The sequence below is a fragment of the Colletes gigas genome, unplaced genomic scaffold (genome assembly GCF_013123115.1).
Source record: "Colletes gigas isolate AHSC1104 unplaced genomic scaffold, ASM1312311v1 Colletes_gigas_Sc00008, whole genome shotgun sequence".
NCBI lineage: Eukaryota > Metazoa > Arthropoda > Insecta > Hymenoptera > Colletidae > Colletes > Colletes gigas.
The window spans coordinates 2,932,501-2,953,475 of NW_025106637.1; the positions used below are offsets into that span (position 1 = coordinate 2,932,501).

Sequence of the window (20,975 nt, forward strand, 5' to 3'; positions counted from 1 at the left end):
ACGCTTTTTAATTTTGCAGTACCTTTGACTACATCTGAAAGCCTATTCTGCGATTGCGTACAATCGGTACCAATAGTTTCTACCGAAGCATTATGGGATTTTGCAAGATCAGCATCTAGGCCAGGAAGAGGAGGAAAAGCAGAAGCTTCCAAATCGAATTGTGCCCCTCGGTTACATTGTGTGTTATTATTACTGGCCGGGGTAGATTCTCTGATCGATGGTAAAGGGCTACTGTTAGCCTTGGACAATGATTCTTGGTCTTTGGTCCTACGATGCATACGATGACGCGGAAATTGAACTCCAGAGTCCAGAGTTTGAGCATCGTTCTCCTGCGACCCCTTGGAGTGGCTGCTATTATATTGAGTCTCTCCTGTTACCATAGTTGTATGCGAGGAATGGAACTTTGTGCCGGTCTGGTAGGAAGAAGAAGTCGGCTTCACTGTAGGCAAGCTCGAAGTAAAGGTTGAAACTGATGCTCCTATAGATAGTGGTGCTCCACTTATAGGTGGATGCGAGGTACGTCCCACTGGCACCATGTTCCCTCCGCCATCCATCAAGGCTGGTCTTTCAGGCCCGTTTCTTTGTTTATTTCTATATAGACACATGCAAACACATAAATATATACACACAAATATGATATATAATGAGAAGCATCATTGAACCAATAACTATGTGTTTCATAAAAACTATTATTTATTGTTGTACACAATGAACAATGACAAAAATTGACAGTATATTTCGAGTCTCAATTTGCAAAGTAGTATCTTCTTTATCTAGTATCTATGGTTGTGATGTATCGCACATTTTTTCATCTTGACATATTAATCGTATTTTATCAGTAGCATTGTCCTTACAATAATCTTTTCACAAACATCGTACAGTTAATTGACTTATTATAACATTCCAGAGAAATCTAACGGATAATTCGTTTTGTAAAAGCAAAATGATTTTTATAGTAGAAATACGAGAAATTGTGTTCATTTAAAATTTCTTATTACTTTTGTTCTTTTCAACTTGATACAGAACAGTAAACTGACCTTCCTATGTAAATATTTTACCATTATATCCACAGTTCATAAACTTTTTTTCAGCAGTGTCAAAAAACTAAGTCAATCAACAAACATGTAAAGTATTAAAAAAGGTGTTTAAGAACCCTGTGACCATTAGCAGTATGATATTTACGTTTATTGTTACAATTGTCTATAGTTTACAAATATAAATGATACTTTTTAGGAAACGTGGGGTTATTAGTTCAATTATGCTCTTCACTATATAATTTTACCAATTAATCAATCAGTCAACAATGTAATATACTAACAAAAAGTATTTCACTTTTATAAAATGAAAAATATAATGTTAAATTATTACAGTAATACCTTACATAGTACAGTTTTTAATAATATAATAATTATAAATATAAATATATTACACATCAAAATTGGACTGCTACTATTGTACAAAGTATATCTAATAAATGGGTTGAGCTATAATTTTATTCCAAGTGAAGTTAAAAAAAAAATGGTAGAGAAAAATTGTTGCTTTTTCTACAAACATTAACCATACTATGGAAGGTATTGTTGTATATGAAAAACCTATTGGCTATGCTACCTCAAAAATGAAATAATCTTTATAAAACGCGATCTGGAAGAAATATTATAATATTTTACACTAAATATATTAAAAACAATTTTATTTCCTATGTAAAGAAATGTAACAATCCTTTTTAAAGAACATAATACTAAAGAATTTAATACATAGTTTCTATATTAAAAAAGAAGTACATATTTGCACATTAATGAGGATAATTATTATTGTTATTACTTATATACCTGTGTCGGGGATTGTATCTTGTATTGTGTGGCTTAAACGTACTATGTGGTGTCATACCATTCATTGTAAAAACACCAGACATATCGAAATAAGCAGGACTTGCTGGTCCCCATGGCATAATTCCAGCATGATAAAATGGTTGATGCTATAAAAAGTATATAACATTTTGTTTATTATACATAGCAAAATTGTATCTTATATCTTGAAAAATATGTTGTCAAAGACGATCTCAATAGTTAATTAAAAACACACTCTTTTATTAGGAAAATTTCTTTATAAATCTATTGATTTGTACTCCTTGCCAGTTCAATAAAATAGTAAAAAACCGTTCATAAAATGTTTATTGTACTGTTTTTGGCAATTTGTATAAAGTCAATAAAAGTAATTATTAGAAACAAATAATCAATCATTAAATAAAAATTAAACAATGTAAATAGAAAATACAACAGCTATGTGCATCCTTGATTGTTGAAATTTTAAATTTAAACATTTAGCTGCATATGATGTTCAGAATAATTGATTTCGTATACATTAAAACAGTTTTACTCGAAAAAAATTCAAAATCTAAACTGGATTTACATAATACAAACACGATATTCTTAAAGATTTACTCTTTACATAACGATTTCGAAAACAAGTAATAAAATTGATGTATTATCTCTTAAATGAAGCTTTTATGAAAATTTATAAATATTTATTTTTCGCTAAACGTAATTGCACTTTAAAAAATACTAATTTTAATTTCGCATAAAAATACGCATATAACAATAAAGGTCTTAAACTTCTAATGAAGTAAATAAACTACACTTGACTTTTATTATATAACCATTTGTCTATATGTGTTACAATTATCAATTAACGTTAGATAAAACTTCAATATCAGCGAATCAAATCGGCCCGAAAAAGTATCAAGATAATCAGTCAAGGAGTTAATAATTATAATTGTATACGTGTTTCTGTCTTACAAAGGTCATTTGCAAACTGAACGAACGTTTTCTGAACCACTTCAAGTTGTAATTTAAGATTTATATCTTAATTAACGCGGCGATTCAAAATAACTTGAGTGACATTAAAAAATTTTGTTTGAACGGAAGTTTAAAGCAACTGTTTGTAATAATATCTGATCAGATAGGCTTAATGTTTTACAATTTGCTTATACTCATAAGCCTCTACAATTTGACCCTGGTCTCATTCAAACGACGCATAACAAAATCACGACTTACCCTTGTCAGTTTTAACCGTTTGAGTACTAAGTAACGCAATCTCGCTTCTCTCGTTTAGTGCCCATTGCTGATGCATAATATAGTAGTGAAACGTCGATTACCCGAACTAATAGCGAGACAAATTCATTGTCATAATAAATTTTTCAAATAATCAGTCTAGTAAAAGTAAAACTGCAACTATTTAATGAATCAACAGGAAATACAATAATTTTAAAAGATGTGTATTCATTGTATAAATGAACATATAGTAAACGTAATATAGGACACAAAGGCTGCCGACCCCGCTATAAACATATATCTCGTTTTGTGGCCCGACAATTGGTTGCATAGATAATTGATATTCAGATAATCAATATTTCACTGTACTTTCAATTAATACTTAACGGCTTTTATTTCGAATAAATAAACCAATCTTTACACGTTCTATCCTCAAACATTACATAAAATGGCGGTAATAGTGAGACAAAAGAATGAAACATGATGCCTATTTGTTGACATTTTTCAGTATATAATAGAAGAAGCGCAATCGCGTTACTTAGTTCTGGCCGTACGAATTCTTTTAGCATTCAAACGGTTATCAACCACAAGAATCTGATATACTTCATAGTTTCAATTAACTATATTATAAATCACTTCTATGAGAATTTAATAAAACCAATACAAATATTAAAAAAATAGTAATATTTAAAAGATTCAAAATACATTGAACACGTAAAAGAATAATACTTCTCACAAACAATAGATTTATCTCAAACTAACGAACGTGATTGAGTATCAAGTAATTGTAATAATTATACCCTTTGATAGAGAATAATTTTGTGTACTTACGTATAGATGAACTTGATTGGCATATGGCGGTATAGTGGTTTGTGGCATTGTAGTACCATTTGTAAAGAGGAAGCGTTGTTGACCAGCTGTATAGCTGTTTGGATCATAAACCTGTGGTGGTGGTGGAGTTCTATAACCATTTTTAATACCACCCACTCCAGCAACTGCTGGTATTGGTAGCCTATTCATTGGTTTAGCTTTAATTCTTGCCATTATTGGCTTTCCCTAAATTGCATATAATAATGTATTAATACCAATTTATTTTATTATATTTTACAATATATTTCGTTTATGCTGTTTAAGACAATTATTCTAGTTTAACTATTATTTAATATAATCAAGCAATAATTGTAATTATTAATTTAACAAGCACATTTAATTTAAAAAATTATTCGGATTTTTCTGTATATTGCAATGCTTTCTTAAATTTATAAACAGTTTATAATATCACAGTTTATATAACAGTTTATATATAATAATATCATTGTACCTGAAATTCCCGAACTTCTTCACGTAAAAACCTATAGGCCTTCTGAGCATCTTCATCGGATTCAAATGTTACATACCAAGAACTATTATGGGCAAATTCACATGAAATAAACCTTGGACATCCTTCTCCAGAGAATAAGTTCTGTAATTAGAAATAACATTCTGTTAAAACTTAATAAACAAAAAAAAAAAAATCATGACATGCACAAATTAAATCATTAAAAACGGAATAAAGGTAGCTCGTTACTATTCAAATAGATTAATACTTTTTTTCACCTTCACATCTTCCAATGGAGTGCTATCTGGTATTTCACGAAGAATTACAATGCATCGTTTATGGTTAGGTCTTACTTTTTGCCCCTCTTCATCAACTTGCACATTGGGAGATTCCCTCAAAACTTCTGTTATAAGTTTTATATCCTTTGTTAATTTCTTCACTTGGTTAAAATTTGCTACTGTCCATATTGGTACATATTGATCATTATCCATTTGTGATAATAAATATGTATCATTAGCTAAATTTTCTCTTCAAAAAATAAAATAAAATATTGTGAAATACTCTGTACTAAAATTAAAATAGTGGATAATTGTAAATAATAATGTACATAATAAAAACACGAATTATTGTACGTATTATTCGCATGTTAATAAGTAACACCCTTATTACATAATATTGATATTGTAATATATGATATTGGTATACAGTTAAAAGTACCTGGAGAAATAATATTCAAGTTGCGAAGAGAGCATCTGTTTCAGTTGTTCCAAAGGTATACCGGGCGTAGATAAATCAGCCATTGGGGCAGGTGGATTTGGCACATCACCTAAAGCAGCAACATCCACTGGACCATAACCCACAGCACCTCCTATACCTATAGCATGCTGCGGCGAGGGCTCTAGGTTACCAACACCTGCCTCCAATATTAACTCGTTTCCACTTGGAGCACCGTTCATGACGTCATATTCCAAATTGGATGCAGTATTCCCAATTGCACCCCCAACTGAACCCAAAGGTTCAGGGGTGGCTGGATAAACCGCCCCTGGTGGGAGTTTCCCAATGTCCCCATTCATGTACACGTACCCTATGAAAAATACAAAATGCATTGAACAATACAACTATTTACAATACTGTTATACCTTATAAAGACATCTAGTGTCTAATATATATTGTTGTACTTACATATTACAACATGTAATATACGCGAGTTTATAAGTTATCAATGTTATTATACGTATAAATACAGACATTAATATATTTAGTTCTAAACAATTCTTAATGTAACGCGTATAAAATAAGACTATGTCCACAATTATGTGTACACCCTAATATTAACAATTAAATGGCATTAAGCTGTATTAAATGAATTTCTATCGAACAATCGTACTGAAATTAGAAAAATATTTCATTGCAGTTCCTGATGTAATCTTTACTTTCTAATCGATCATAAGCAAGATTAATGCATAATTAAACGGACTAATGATTTTGTAAATTGACTTGCCCTTTCTCATCTATAAATCGATTGAAAAAAACATACATTTACATCGTTAAATATATATGTGCATCATGGATAAAGTATGGTTTTTCTTAAATTCATAATTTTCAAGTATAATTTAAGCATTCTTTTAATGATCTATCCAATTATGAAGTGTAGAAGATTAAAAATTCAAATCTTACAGTAATTTTTGGAATTATGATTAACAGTATGTAATACAACATACCAGTCTGATGTAATACAGTGCAGTACCTATATAACTAGTATACACATACATTAGCGCTTACGTACATGTACGTAATTGACATGTAGTGTGCCGCACGTACGATGCGCGCGCGCGCTCATGTTCAATAGCACATAGTCGTATGCACAATGTGTATAAGTAGCGTACGTGTGTGTGCGCGCGCGCGGACAAGCGGGCGTGTGTGTGTGCTCAAATGCATATACGTACGCGTATTCAAATTATACGAATTTACTTAGATCATATCTTTATAAACTACGAAGAAATAATTAATGTAAAAATAAAAAGGATCGAAATTTTAAACGTCCTCGTAGAACGTTAGTTTTTTCACTAATTACTTTTAAAATCAAAATGTAGAACGTGTAATACAAGAGAAAACCACCAAATTCGTAACAAAAAATGAAATGTTCCCTTGACTCTGATTAAAGTCAAAACTGAATGTTGATCGTACAAACCGTGCCACATGCTAAGATTTGCTCTCGTTCAGAATCAATGTGCAATCGTCAAGCATTCACACTTAAACGTCACATTGTATCCTTCTGATATAGTTCTTTGGGAAAGGTTACGGCATGAAAAGTAAAAATTTTGAAAAGGCAAGATATGCAATATGTTGGATGCGATTAGCCAAATATAGAGCGAGACGTTGGCCGGGCCAACACGTTCACGCACGCAGATATGGTGACAACCACTTGGATAGTACACTTATGCGTATCGTATATCGTTACCGAAATCACCATTCATCCCGAAACAATCCCGGATTCCATGTGCCTTTATCAATAGGTGTTCTCGGCAGCTTCGTTTACTGGCTCGTTCTTCGGGTGTAAGTACCGTGAGCGCACACGGTTGTGCGCAAAAAACGCAACCTTATTCCTCGTTCTCAAGCTATGAATAGTTAGCCATAAGCATCTGCCCTCAATCCTCTACATCATTTGGATCAATGTGATTCGCACCGTTTTAGAATTTTATAAAATTCTTACCGAGAAGATGAATCAACTCAACACAATTTCTCAAGGAAACTACAAAATGGCCGACACAGAAAGGCACATGCCGTAGCTCGGTGCATTGTGGGTCGTAGGTATGTAGCCCGACGGTAGTGAAATCTGGTGGTTAGATTTTCACGATTCGTGTCCACTAAATTTAAACACCTCGAAACGTCTAAAAATTGTTATTCATTTAATCAAATTAATATACTAAGAAAATGTTCAATATATTATATCACAGTTGTATTTTGTTAAACAATACTGATAATTTTTTTGTTATCAATCTCTAAGCAAATATGAAAATATTACATTCAACCTAACCTGTATGTGTGTTCACACACATATAAAATAAAAAAGATAATGGATTTTACGCATGTGTACATGCATATACGGATACGACAATCAGATCTATATATTTGTATCGTTCGGAACTTTTAATCACTTTATTGATATAGCCATTTGGATTAAAACTGTTAATACTTGTACTAACTTTTAAATTATTAAATATATATTATATTGTATGAATATTTAGTAAAGTATCCGTCATTTTTCGATGGATAAAAATATCGATAAAAAATAAATTAGAAGTCATAAGAAACCATTTTTACACTAAAATATTCTATTAACACATACTTTACCAAAATTGTACTATTATACTATTCCAAATGTGATTATTAAAAACTATTTTTTTAATGTACACCATTTCTTCTGGAGTAATAAACTTACAATAATGTTATACTTAATTATATATATATTAAATGACTAAAAGGTAGAAAATAATATTGGAAGACAAAAAACTGGTGAATTACCATTTATTTATTTAGACAGCCACATTTTTATTGAAAACAATTGATCTAATGTTATCAATACTGCTTTATAAAGGAAAAAATTGGCAATTCTCCCTAAAAAAATCATTACAATAAAAGATCATCCTTTCAATAAATAATACAATCAATGCGGAATCAAAGGCACAAAACTTGGAGATGACAATATAAAATCAGGTCTGTTTATCTTAGTGTATAAAGAAAACAAAGCATTCAGCATTACACACAATAAGCCAATCTGCAGCCTAAAACAATTATTTTTCATCGCTCTCTGAATACGTCTATAGCGCCGAGATACATACTACCTAATTCCAAAAAGAAAAGCCATCCGTTGCTATTTGTATCTATCCCTTGTATATGTATTTTCTCGAATTAATAGGTAATTATTGCTACTACTTTAAATGTGATGAGTTTAGTAGATTATCTAACATAAGGCTGTAAAATATTGCTTCCTACAATCTTACAAATGTCTGATTAGAATATTGTGCCTATATCTTTACTGTTATATATTTTTTATTGAAATATATATGTGTATATAATAGGATATCTCACGAAATATCAACAAGTATTAGTGACTGATACAGATAATTTAAGATGATAAGGTGATGAAGGTGGTGTGTTCTTAGATAGTGGCATGGGTGTTTGTTGGTTAAAAACCATGGACTTTGAGTTGGTCAGGTTTAGCCAGACCTGACTTTGTTAGCCACTGGCATATATTTTCTCGCTGGTCCCCCTGCAGCTGCAACACCTCCCCGTACTCCGGGTGCTCGATTACTGTCCCATTGCAGGCAAACTCCTACAAAGACAAATTTCATATTTTACCTCTAATAATTTATTCTAGGACTTTTCATTACCTTCTTGTACTTAATGATTATTTGAATGAAAATAGAAAATGTAATGAAATTAAATATTAAAATTAATTGCAATATGCTTTAACCAAAAAGCACATCAATGTGTGATAGAATATTTGATTGTGAATTACCGATGCAGAATATCCAAAGTAGAAATTCATGCATGGAGTGTTTAAATTAAATCACCTCTTTGAAATCTGGGCGTTTAAAAGTATTATTAAACACAATAGTGTTGGGCTCAAAACTACTGTTCAACACAGGCATGCACCCATATAAACATACGCACAAAATTAAATTACTAAGTTTGTATTGTGTTTCATAGCAGATCAATATTTATAATAATTTTAAGATTAATGTACCATTCAAAATATAAAAATATTTGGGACTATTTACCATTTTAGTTAATTAATAAAAAAAAGTTTAAAATTTTAGTAACAATTATACATAAACAATAATGTATAATAAATACATTTAAGAAATAAAATTATGTTTGTAGTTGTAATCTATTATATATAAAAATAAGATACAATTAAATTCTTATTAACAGTTTCATATAGTATGCATATAAAGGGATTATAAAATCATGTTTCTCTTCAACTGCAATATATCAAATACATAAATATTTTTTATTGTGTTAAGAATAAAAAAATTAAATTAATAAAAAAATTTATATTCAAAATTTTATATACTGTGCTCGAGAGGAAAGAACTTCTGCAAAATCGTGTGCAATTATATTTCTACACTGAACAGTTGTTTGCATTGGTTCTATTTTTAGCACAGTGTCTGACACTGACAAAAGATTTACTCGTCGGAATACAAATCACAATTTTTACGATTTTCATTACCTTTTTACATGCTCTCACTATTTTCTTCAAGTCATATTCAGATGAGAGACCTTGCACCGTTGTTAAGGTCTTACGACCATTTCGTTGCTGGATCCTTATATGCACGAGACCGTCTTGCACATCATCATCTGAACCCTTGATTGCATCTGCAAAGGGGTCTGGCAAAAGCAAACAATTCGCATTACGTTAACGATGATTCAATTTTGGGTTTAAACGATAAATTTCTACCAAAAGTGCATCACTTTTAAAAAGCAAATACGAAAATGATGTATGGCGATAATTGATTGCGTACTATGATGCAAGGAGAAGACGCCATCGCCATTTTGACAAACTATCTTCTAGAATATGACCAGCTACAAAATAGAAAATATAATACTTACCGAATGTGTTGAGATTCTGGATGGACATACGACAAACGAAATATATCCGCGGGAGATATAGAATTGCAAAGTGCAAGTGCAGTTGAAATAAAGTACGGATGACGTAGGATAACAGAAGCACCAAGCAAGAATACTGCTAAACCCAAAAAACCTTGTACAGAGGTCAAACTCAACCGGAAGTAAAAGTTGCATTTGTCATGAACAGTGGGTGGGGTTGCGCATGCGTACTTTCAATTAAATAAGCTTCATTTACATGAAAGAAATGTCTCATTATTTGATTGGTAAGAATGAAAACGTTCTTTAATCATTTCCATGTAATTTCTTGCACGTAAGTTTTATAATTTTTTATATATTCCGTGTATTCTTAAAACGAAATAATACAAAATTTTGAAATACTTAGCTCTCTTCAATCTTCATGTATATTTACGTGAATTTAGGTAAACACATATGAATGCGACAAACATAATTCGATTAAGCGTAAAAAGAACAGTTTTATTATTAAAAATAATCAATAAATGCACTTATCGTAGAAAATAAAAATATTAAATTGTTACTTGTTTATAATTTAATAAAATAAACATGTATACATATTTTCTATTTTATATTTATAGTAAGTTTCATAGATGATAAAATTGTGAATTTTAGACACGTGATTTTGTTTGGATCACGTCATCGTTTCCATGGATCATACTTACTATATACTTGTAAACAAAGCATAAATGCGGTTAACATGCAGCGCGCCACAGCGGTAGATTTTAGAAATTTATACGCATTAACTTTTAGTCTCTGTGATAGCCTTCCTAGATCGTGTGAAATGAAAGATCCAATGAAATGATCGTTTCAGTACAGTTGATGATACGATTTTTAATTCTGTGGAATATGAGCGATACGTTCATTACTTTACATAAAATAAAATTTAAAACAGACATCAACTAATTGTTATTTGTTGGAACAGATTCTTTTCGTTATTCGTTGTTGTATATAATAAAAATTTGAAATAATGAGACTGTCACTTTGAGACTGGGTACAGCAAGTGTAGTATGGTGAACTTTTAATTCGAATAATACTTATTGCACTTGGCCTAATTTGACATTTTGTAACACGAATTATGGCCAGTCCGCGAACTCGGAGAATTCTAAGTGAACTTAAACCAAAAGATGAGAATAATGTAATATATTCATCTAGTTCTGTTAGCATTATACCATATGTTAATTTAATTGCATCCCATAATTTTCCAGAGATGTTTCGAATGTGGTACACATAATCCTCAATGGGTTTCTGTTACATATGGTATTTGGATATGTCTTGAATGTTCTGGCAAGCATAGGGGTCTAGGTGTTCACTTGTCGTTTGTTCGATCCATTTCTATGGACAAATGGAAAGATTTAGAATTGGAAAAAATGAAAGTTGGTGGAAATAAAAATGCTCGTGAATTTTTTGAATCGCAGCCAGATTGGGATGATAGTATGTCTATATCTCAAAAGTATAATACTAAAGCAGCAGCATTATACAGGGATAGGGTAAACATATTTTAATATTATTTATAGCCATTTTTTGTACCTTAAATTTTAAGATCTAGTTTGTAATTATGTGTCTCATATAGTTTGACGCTTGATCTGCTAAAAAATACTCTAATTAAAAATATACTCATTAGATTGCAGCATTAGCTCGTGGGGAAAATTGGAGTCCTACTACTTCCACAGCTAAGAATTTCCAACCTTCATCAGACCCAGGAAATCAACAAGACTATACATCATATCAAAGTGATATGTCGAGTTCTTATCAAAATTTTAATTCAAGCAGCTGTAAGTCCCAAACAGAAGCCTTCTTTGCTAGAAAACAGAACGAAAATGCCAATCGTCCTGAGTAAGTACAGATTTTCATGTAAAAGTAAGTAAATGTAAATTTTATTTCACATGTTGTATATCTTGGTAATATTTATATAAATCATAAATACAATATTTATAACATAATATTTCAAAATATGTTCATAAATGTTTGTACAGTAATGTTCCACCTAGTCTGGGTGGTAAGTATGGAGGATTTGGTTATCAAATGGATGCACCACCTAGAAGTTCATCACAAGAATTTTTTGATACTGCAGTCTCTTCACTAGCAAGTGTAAGATAAATAATTTTTTATTTCTTGTTAACTTTCATTTGTTCATGGAGATAATTATGTGTTTCCATTTTAAAAACCCCACCTCATATATGATTAACACATAAACACAACTTGTGATTAACATTTTAGGGATGGTCAATATTTTCTTCATCTGCATCAAAAATTGCAAACAAGGCTACAGAAAATGCTATTAGAATTGGAGAATTAGCAACACAGAAGGTACACAAAAAAAATTTATAATGATATATAAGCATTTTAGTTTTGACAATAATGCTGTATATAGTATTAGTGTACTGTATGTTGCAAGTGCGTTATATTTTATTTAATTATGTTTTTACAATGATTTATTGCAAAATGGTATTTTTTTTAGTTATAGTTTCATTTTTTGTTTCGTTCTATTTTGTTTTTATTAGGTTCGTGACGGTACTTTATTGGAAGATGTTGGAGCTCAGGTTAATAATTTAGCTGCAAAGGTAGTTTGCTGAACATTGAACATTTTTATCATTGATTACGTACATTAATTAGATGCTTTGGCATTTAAATAATATTGCGTTTTGCGGTACAATCGATCAATTTTTGTTCATATTTGAATAAAATGTTCGATATATAGGTTGGAGATCTGGGAAGAAAAGGATGGGGTGATATTGGAGGAACGAATTCGATCGATCAAAATCAGTATAGTTCGAAACAAAATTATCAAAGTTCTTCTACTACTTATCAAAACAGTGAAGTCCAATCTCATTCCACTGAGAAAACATCTTTGATGAAGACATCGCAGTCAAAGTAGGTAGATATATTTCTCATGTTACAAGGTATTAATATAAAGCGTAAAAGATCATTATGTTTTAGAACTAATGTATCACCCACAAATTCTTCGAACTGCGAGTGGGATTGGGATAATGATACAAAACAAACGAAAATGAATGAAAAGATAACTGACATTAAAGCGACTACGAGAAAATCAAGAGATAAGGTCAAAGAGGAAGCTTTGATCAACTTTCATACTGACAATCATGCGGCTAATTTGGATTCAAAAGTAGAAGATGATGCATGGCAGTGGTAACATGCGCACGTGTTTCGTACACCTGAGAAAACGTAAAAAAAAGTATTGTGAAGCATTTCAAACGAATGTGCTCAAAAACTTTAAATGCTCTATAGTCAATGTGCACTAAAGTGTAAAGGTTCATTAACACTATTTACTTATACACTGTGTCTGCTTAATTTCATTTACCTTTGCATTTATTATAAGTTTGAACTGTTATCAAACGTTATTATTTGCTTTTATACAATGTAGATAATTAGTATATTGAAACAAATGGCAGGTACAATGTATAAAATGATAAATTTTTAATAGAAAAATATAAAAGTAGTTTACTTTATAATACGTATTGTACAAATGAATTTTGTGTAATTATTACTTTTACTTATAACAATTGTTTATATTAAAAAATATTTTAATATAATGTATTAGTACATTATGGACCAGCATCGTGCTAGAACCAGCTGGATTCTTAATACATTCGCTGTTACGTCGACACCACTAGCGTCAAGCAACTCATTTATCATACATTACCACTTCTATATCTGTAAGACTATGATTATAATTGATAATTATAATTAAATAATACACAAAATATCAAATGTACGAATAAGCATTAGTAAACATAATTATGTTCAGTTTCATATTGTAATCAAGTTTTATCAATTTATTTGTGTTCTGATCGAAAAAAGCGAATTAATAGAATTGGAAAGACAATGTAAATTACCCTTGTATATGAGCGTATGAAGGTGTTAATATAAATGTTTGATGCAGGCATCCGTTTCTCTGATATACCCTGTATATATTCGTTAAAATTAATCTTTGATATAAAATATTTTTAACAAAAACAGATCTGTGCCTTGTAGAATAATTTCAGTTTACATTATCAAAAATTCATGACTATTCATCAACAAATTTATACATAAGTCGTTCCCGAAATGTTTAGTTAAATTTTACCTGCAAATTCTATTAGTTGTATTTATAAAAAAGTAATTCTCAATTTTCTAGATGTAACTTTTTAAAGTTGCTAAGAGGAATTGTTTTAAATGGATTCCAAGGAATATTTTGTATCCTTTAGTAGGACATATTTTCAGATCAGAATAAATATTAGTGTAATAAAGTTTAGCTAAGCATTTTATAAACATCCAATACCACAAATATGTTCGTTTATTAGATTAAAAACTTATTAAACAGTATTATTGTACATAAATATATAAATTAAGAAAAAATTATAATACTACAAAGAATGAGAATTTTTCCCTGGATATACTTTCTTAATGTTCATTCTATTGTAAGCTCTTCCAACATAGTCCCAAAGACCCTTCTGACATTTTGGCCACGATGTGTTTTCAATTTTTGACATAGTAGAACAAAGCATGTCCCTATCCTTTTGTGACAGATCAAAAAATGACGGTCGTTCGAGGCACGAGCTATAAAGAAACTTGTAGATTGCTCTAAAATAGAAAAACACAGTTGCATTAAAATTAAATTATTTTAATTAAAAAGTAGCATCAAAAAATTGAATTAAATAAAGCCATACCTAAAGTCATAGCCTTCTACTTCGGACGGTGATGGGTGATTTTCCAATAATTGTATGAATAACAGCGCTTCTGGTATAATACTATCTCCAGGTTCATATGAACCACAATTCAACCATTTGTCCAAGAATTCATGATCGTGCAACTCTTTTGCCATCGTCGAATATTCAGTAATTTTCAATTCAATAGCCTCTGGTGCTATGTGCGGCAACATATTTGATATAGCTGATATATTTTCAGGCCCATATTGCTTGAGGGCTTCTAATAGTATTTTTTTATCACTGTTACTCCACGTTGCATGTGCCTTGGATTCATTACCACTTTCTGCCACACTTGTATTTTTTTCCTGCTGTTTCTGTTTACGTAAATTTCTCCTCTTCTTAGTGTCAGCCATTTCATAACACGGAAAGATTCTTTTATTCCATTTTGTTATCTCTGTTTCACATCAGATCCAAAATATTTTTCAAACTATGCTGTCATGAAACACATAGGCAAGATCAGTGTGGACAGATTTGGCATAATTGAATGCATCGACGGCGACACTAGCAACGACGAACTTCCATAACGTTTAACGGAGTGGTGGGGAAAAATAACATATCCTACCATACGAGCAACATGTTAGGCTAGGTCAGCACTTCACGCAACTTCGGGATATCGATATTATCGATAAGGAACGTGAACGGGAGCTTTTCTTTCTTGCTTTTGAACAACTGAAGTCAGTCTTCGCGGCATACAATTTCGAATCTCGACTGCCCAGGCATTTTTACGTTTCTAGCTATACAGTCACATACATACATATAAGCAAAGTCCATAATGATTTTTAAGACCCCCTGATTATATTGTGACTATTAAAAAAAAAGAAATCTTTTTTTTTCTGCCCCTTTTCGCACGTACGTACATATACTATTAACTTGATTGCGTCTAAACGACTGAATAAATTTCAACGAAATTTACTTTACGATATAAGCTTGTAGAAGTGACTGGTTGTTGTGGTAACCGTATTCCAAACACGTAAATTTACAGTAAACTACTTTCATTAAACTGAAGTACAATTAAGACATGCAACCATTAAAAGTAATAGTTGTAGGACCTGTTAGGGTAATGTTCCAAATTTAAATATTATGTTATAATACGCAAACATAACACTAAGAAAATATTTTTTAGAGCGGTAAAACGTCAATATCGAATTTTCTTGCCGATGCTACAGAGATACCTTATGATTACCACCCAACACAGGGTGTTAGAATATTAGAATTTGAAATAGAAAATATAAACGTAAATAATAAACGTGTCACGCAAGATATCGAATTGTGGGACTGTAGCGGAGATCACAAGTATATATGGATATTTTATTTTGTTAAAAATAGTAAAAAATATCAAATATATAATACGAGAATGTTTTAGATTTGAAAATTGTTGGCCAGCTATAAGGAAAAATTTACATGGTGTTATATTCGTGTACAGTGAAAGATCAAATGAATGTTTGAAAGAACTTCAACAATTGTATGATTATTTTATTAATCAAACACAAGTAGGCCCGGACCGATGTGTAATATTTTGTTACGATCCTGAAAAAAAAAATCTTGAAATATCAAAAATTATTTGTAAGTATTGTAAATATAATATTAAAATTCTTAATAATTTTTAATATTTGTAGCTACAATAATAGTGTTTATTCGATTATAAATGTAGCTTCAACGTTTGCAAAAGTGTCTCACGTGAAGTGCAATGTAGAAAGCGGTGGAAATAAACTTAAATCTGATTTTTCTTCCTTCGTAAATACAATAGTTACTAAAATGCATAACTACACAGATCCACAAGATAAAAATATTTTAAGTGATAATGTATTGTTTGTGAAATAAAGATTTTAGTAATTCTTATTTTCTTAATAAGATAATAGATATTTAAATTCTGTAAGATTAATATTTTTATATATTTGCACAACATATATATTCTGATAATACATTCACTTATATATATGTAATCAATTTATATGTACAAATTTATATTAGATACGCTGTATAAAACTACATATTTATAACATATAATATTATAATAATTACACTTTTGTTTATATCCTCATTTATACATGTCCTAACATTTTTTTAATAATCACAGAATATTTAATTGGGAATGTTATAGGAAAATTAACATGTATTATATGTACATCTCCAGATTCAAGTTAATACATATACACAAGTTATACATATTCAAGAAAATGTAATTAAAATTCTTTTATCTTTTTTGAAAAGTATTTAATATAATTATAAATTTTAATATTATTGGTAAAAATATAGTTTGAACTTATTAAAATATAATCTACATTTAATAATTGATTTATTAAAGAAAACCAATATTCATTATAAAATTTTCATCAATTTTGTATAAAAATTATAATTTTAATTAATATAAACATATATATTAATTTGAGACTTCCGTATATATTAATTTTTTACTTGATCAGACAAAAATATCATTAATTCATCCCATGCTCTTTGTACTTGTCCTTGAGTAATATCATGACTCCATAAACTACATATAACAACATTTGCTTCATTAACTTGTTCTGTATTACTTGGTTGAACTTGGATTCTTACTTTTGCATCAGCCTCAGTTAATCCATTTCTATTTACCACTCGTTTTATAGCCTAGAAATTAAAGTGACAATTGCATAATATGTGTACTTAAAAGAAATTTTATACTTCATTGAAAAAAGTAGTTTTACACGCACTATGATTGTTTAAATTATGAAAGTAGAAACTGACCTCTTCCGGTGGAATAATACAGGTCCAAATTTCATGACACACGTACTGCCAGTCAGCTTGAATTAAGACAGCTGCTTCCATCACAATTATATCAAATCCTTTTGCATAAAAATTGTTTATTTGCTTCTTTGTTTCATCCAAGATTATGGGCCAAACGAGTTTATTTAATTTATCTAATTGTGCCTAAAAATAAATTTATATTGTCAATTATAAAATAAAGAATTAGTAGTAAAGTATAAATGCTAAGAATATTAAATTATATAATAAATTTACTTTATCATTGAATACTATATTCCCAAGTGCTTTCCTATCAATAAATCCATCTGGTTTCAAAATAGCAGGACCAAATGTTTTAAGTATTGTCTCAAAACAACTTTTGCCAGGTAGATACAAATCGTGTGCTATTGTATCACAGTTTACAAGACCTGCGCCTAATTTTTCTAATTTTTCAGCTACCGATGACTTTCCACTTGCAATACCACCAGTTAAACCAATAATATAAGGTTTCAGAGGTTTATTGCCTATTCTCTAAAAATATAACAATATACAATCATTTTTATGGTTTTATCTTCAATACTTACAGGAGGTCGTAGTCTTGTTCCCAATAATCGTATTCTATTATTACTGGAACTGATTTTATTTTCTTCGTGTTCTCTATGATGTTTGTCCTCCATTAATTTTATAACATGAATATCTAATTTATTTAGATTTTGCTGTACACGCATATCATTCACTTTATGCCCACCACGTTCTGTTTCCTCGCTAACTACTATCATTTCAAAAGTTGGGTCACTTTTGGTTGGACCATACATATCTTTTATCGGAACAATATCATATACCAATGTTGAATCTATATCTTCTAAAAACTCTTTAATATCTAATATTCTTTTTGAACAAGGTTCTATCAATTCCCATAACAATTTACCTGCAAATTTAATTAATTTAAGTAAAAAATGAATAATATTTTTAAAAATACGTGTTTTGAAGTATTGTTGCATATATCTTACCATATAACATATTTGTATCGGTCACACCGACTGTAAGTTTCTCTGTGCAATGCAATACAGCTTCGCTTAAAAACATTTTATGACCATTATGTATCCGATCAAATGTACCACCGAGTACTACATTCTTGTATCTTTTTGATTCTTCGATGCAAGGCATTATACTTGCATCCTCTAATTCTTCATCATCGTTAAAACTAAGGAAATTACAGCCCATAGAAGTATTAGCTAGACAATCCTGTATGAATGTATCAGCCTCTCTTTTACTACAGATTCTATCAAAAATCACTACTTCTACAGGCTTTTTCGTATTTATTATACATAAATTGGGATTTTTCATGTTTGTGAGCAAAACTCGGATATCGAGACGAGTAGATATCGCGGACGTGACATTGTAAATATTGGAAATGGTTCGAGCGTAACGTGTTATTTTCCATTGGGAGTTTGTAGCCGTGTAATTTCCTGATATAAACATGTTCTTTTCCGGAAAGTATTGTATATACAAAGTTTTTAATACATGTTTCTTAATAATCGGTAATAATTTTGTCACTTTCGTTGGATTTGTTAAAACTAATAAACCTGTGTTTGCCATGATAATAACGAAATTGTTAACCTTTAACCTGTTTTGTCAACAATACATTCGTCCAGTAATGATTACACTTCATGTATCAGTATTTTTGCAAATCAATTATATGCCGTATTACGTAATATTTTACACTCGGAGAACAAATATTTCTCCTATTACCACAGACGACTTCCTTGTCATTCGTCGTTTTCGTTCGACATTTCATGCTACGTTTTTTAAAGTTGTATGTAAAGTATATCTATTTTCTTTTTATATATGATAAACTTATGTGAATCAAATAGGTGTGTTCTGTTTCTTTTCATTAAAATGTAAAATTATTATGCTTTTACTAAATAAAACATTTATGTAATAAAACATAGATACATTTATTATTCTAGTTGATAATAGTAATATATATCACACAGTAAAATGTACAATTTTACCATGTGTACATTCATATTTTTATTATTTTTGTTAATTACTAATTATTATTGAATTCATATTTCATGTACTACATAAGTATCAAATTAATATTAAATATGCCATATATAATGTATGTATTAGTTATGTTAATAATTTTTCAATATCGGTGGCATTGAAATACTTTTAGAGGTTTTATGTAATGGATCTTCATGATTTAAAATCAACCACTGTATTAACTTTGTATCATTATTAGTAAATGCTTTTTGTAGCAAGATATTATACCATTGGTCTTTTAAACCAAAATTACATCCTGTAAAGGAAACAAACATTTTTTTATTTGAATTGAAAAACCTTGTCAAACTTGTGCAATTAAAATAACTGACCTGCACTTTTAAGTAGTTTAAGACATGAAAAATCATCTTGCATTGGATTATTAAGAAAATAATAGATAGCCATACACAGAGCATTTTCTCCTTTTACTGTGGTAATAGAAGGATCAGCACCTGCATTTATTTCATGAATATACATAGATCAATATCAATGCTAGTACTATATTTAATTATATTATAATACAATTAAGTTTTTATTATTTTATCATATGTATACCCTTAGCTAACATGAATGCTATCAGACATGTATGACCTTGAAAACAAATACGGTGAAAGGGTGTCAAACCAGTGAGTGGACATTTTATGTTCAATAATTGTGGACAATAAACGACTATATCAATGCATTCTAATGCATAGAATCTATCCCAGCATTTCTGAAAATAGTATATAACTAATTTTTCAATTCGTTATTTGATAAAGTAAAAATAGTTACAGAAATTTTACAAATAATGTAAAAATATTATATTATGATTAAAAAGTTAATTTACGTTAGCTGCATTTTCTAAGTTGTTCAACATTTCTTTGTGGCTAATTATACTTTGATCTCTAATAAACGAGCGATTGTAATTTCTTATTTCCTGTAATCCTATTAAATTTTGTTTCGATTCACGTGTTAATATTTTACATCGGTGTGCTGTAATTCATTTAAAGGAATGTAAAATTTATAACATATAAAATGAATTATTAAAAGAAATTTGAAATTTGAAAATGTATCTACCATGAACATAATACATATAAGATATAACTGCTATGAATCCAGTAGCAGCAATGAGTTTAAACATGTTCGGGATTACTTCAGTTATCTTTACAAGATATTGTAGTAATATATCATAAAACGATACGTTGTGTCTTATTTCAAGACTCATTGTTTTTACTTTCTTCGCTCGATACGTAGAAATATCTTTCTTTTTAAAAATCCCTCAACAATCCCTTTTAAAAGGAAGATCCGTCGATCTGGAAACAGTAATACTAGATAGGAATGTGTATGTGACGAATATTTCCCCATAGTCGCGCTGAATAACCAATCAGAAGAAGCAAGTAATGATGCAGGATGTCCTCTTTCAATAGTCAACTATCCGGAAGTGATTGTCAAAGGAATAGAGAGAGAGCGAGAGAGAACGAGAGTCCCTTACTCTGTGTAACGATT

General features: G+C 30.1%; 7 protein-coding genes across 15 annotated transcripts in view; 2 read left to right on the forward strand and 5 right to left on the reverse strand.

The window, feature by feature from the left end:
- LOC122396723 (la-related protein Larp4B) overlaps positions 1–7,142 on the reverse strand; it is a 12,554-nt gene extending 5,412 nt beyond the window's left edge. For 5 of the 7 annotated variants that reach the window (XR_006259062.1, XM_043395358.1, XM_043395356.1 and 2 more), the window contains exons 1-7: positions 6,830–7,142; positions 5,086–5,452; positions 4,647–4,896; positions 4,372–4,512; positions 3,882–4,106; positions 1,830–1,975; positions 1–591 (exon numbers count right to left, since the gene is read on the reverse strand). The exon at positions 1–591 is cut by the window's left edge and continues 255 nt beyond it. Coding sequence is in view for 6 of the 7 variants with exons in the window: in XM_043395358.1 (XP_043251293.1) it covers positions 1–591; positions 1,830–1,975; positions 3,882–4,106; positions 4,372–4,512; positions 4,647–4,896; positions 5,086–5,452; positions 6,830–6,845 (1,736 nt within the window). In the remaining variant the exon portion in view is untranslated. The remainder of the gene's footprint in view (positions 592–1,829; positions 1,976–3,881; positions 4,107–4,371; positions 4,513–4,646; positions 4,897–5,085; positions 5,453–6,829) is intronic. The other 2 variants (XM_043395353.1, XM_043395357.1) reach the window with 2 other exon arrangements.
- A 776-nt stretch (positions 7,143–7,918) lies between these two features.
- LOC122396716 (eukaryotic translation initiation factor eIF1) lies at positions 7,919–10,148 on the reverse strand. The gene is made up of 3 exons (XM_043395345.1): positions 9,985–10,148; positions 9,605–9,762; positions 7,919–8,704 (listed from the first exon to the last, which is right to left on the reverse strand). Exons 1-3 carry the CDS (start codon positions 10,010–10,012, stop codon positions 8,558–8,560), a joined length of 333 nt encoding a protein of 110 aa, XP_043251280.1. The 5' UTR covers positions 10,013–10,148; the 3' UTR covers positions 7,919–8,557.
- Positions 10,149–10,799: 651 nt separating this feature from the next.
- Positions 10,800–13,309, forward strand: LOC122396739 (ADP-ribosylation factor GTPase-activating protein 1). 2 transcript variants are annotated; one of them, XM_043395382.1, is made up of 8 exons: positions 10,800–11,152; positions 11,223–11,504; positions 11,639–11,850; positions 11,991–12,105; positions 12,235–12,324; positions 12,519–12,578; positions 12,716–12,888; positions 12,955–13,308. In XM_043395382.1, the coding sequence occupies exons 1-8, from the start codon at positions 11,093–11,095 to the stop codon at positions 13,166–13,168; spliced, it is 1,206 nt and encodes a 401-aa protein (XP_043251317.1). In that variant the 5' UTR covers positions 10,800–11,092; the 3' UTR covers positions 13,169–13,308. The 2 variants fall into 2 exon arrangements, with proteins under 2 accessions (XP_043251317.1, XP_043251318.1); XM_043395383.1 differs by lacking the exon at positions 12,519–12,578 and having other exon boundaries at positions 12,955–13,309.
- A 1,072-nt stretch (positions 13,310–14,381) lies between these two features.
- LOC122396979 lies at positions 14,382–15,238 on the reverse strand. The gene is made up of 2 exons (XM_043395778.1): positions 14,685–15,238; positions 14,382–14,598 (listed from the first exon to the last, which is right to left on the reverse strand). The coding sequence occupies exons 1-2, from the start codon at positions 15,074–15,076 to the stop codon at positions 14,382–14,384; spliced, it is 609 nt and encodes a 202-aa protein (XP_043251713.1). The 5' UTR covers positions 15,077–15,238.
- A 362-nt stretch (positions 15,239–15,600) lies between these two features.
- LOC122396873 (intraflagellar transport protein 22 homolog) lies at positions 15,601–16,544 on the forward strand. The gene is made up of 4 exons (XM_043395603.1): positions 15,601–15,780; positions 15,847–16,016; positions 16,087–16,286; positions 16,375–16,544. Exons 1-4 carry the CDS (start codon positions 15,742–15,744, stop codon positions 16,542–16,544), a joined length of 579 nt encoding a protein of 192 aa, XP_043251538.1. The 5' UTR covers positions 15,601–15,741.
- Positions 16,545–17,120: 576 nt separating this feature from the next.
- On the reverse strand, positions 17,121–19,255 carry LOC122396782 (bifunctional coenzyme A synthase). Of its 2 annotated transcripts, none has more exons than XM_043395453.1 (5): positions 18,455–19,255; positions 18,029–18,372; positions 17,721–17,975; positions 17,448–17,630; positions 17,121–17,330 (listed from the first exon to the last, which is right to left on the reverse strand). In XM_043395453.1, exons 1-5 carry the CDS (start codon positions 19,041–19,043, stop codon positions 17,127–17,129), a joined length of 1,575 nt encoding a protein of 524 aa, XP_043251388.1. In that variant the 5' UTR covers positions 19,044–19,255; the 3' UTR covers positions 17,121–17,126. The 2 variants fall into 2 exon arrangements, with proteins under 2 accessions (XP_043251388.1, XP_043251389.1); XM_043395454.1 differs by having other exon boundaries at positions 17,721–17,968; positions 18,025–18,372.
- A 330-nt stretch (positions 19,256–19,585) lies between these two features.
- LOC122396980 lies at positions 19,586–20,694 on the reverse strand. Its single transcript, XM_043395779.1, has 5 exons — positions 20,547–20,694; positions 20,317–20,462; positions 20,046–20,202; positions 19,823–19,942; positions 19,586–19,749 (listed from the first exon to the last, which is right to left on the reverse strand). The coding sequence occupies exons 1-5, from the start codon at positions 20,692–20,694 to the stop codon at positions 19,586–19,588; spliced, it is 735 nt and encodes a 244-aa protein (XP_043251714.1).
- Between the last annotated feature and the right edge of the window lie 281 nt (positions 20,695–20,975).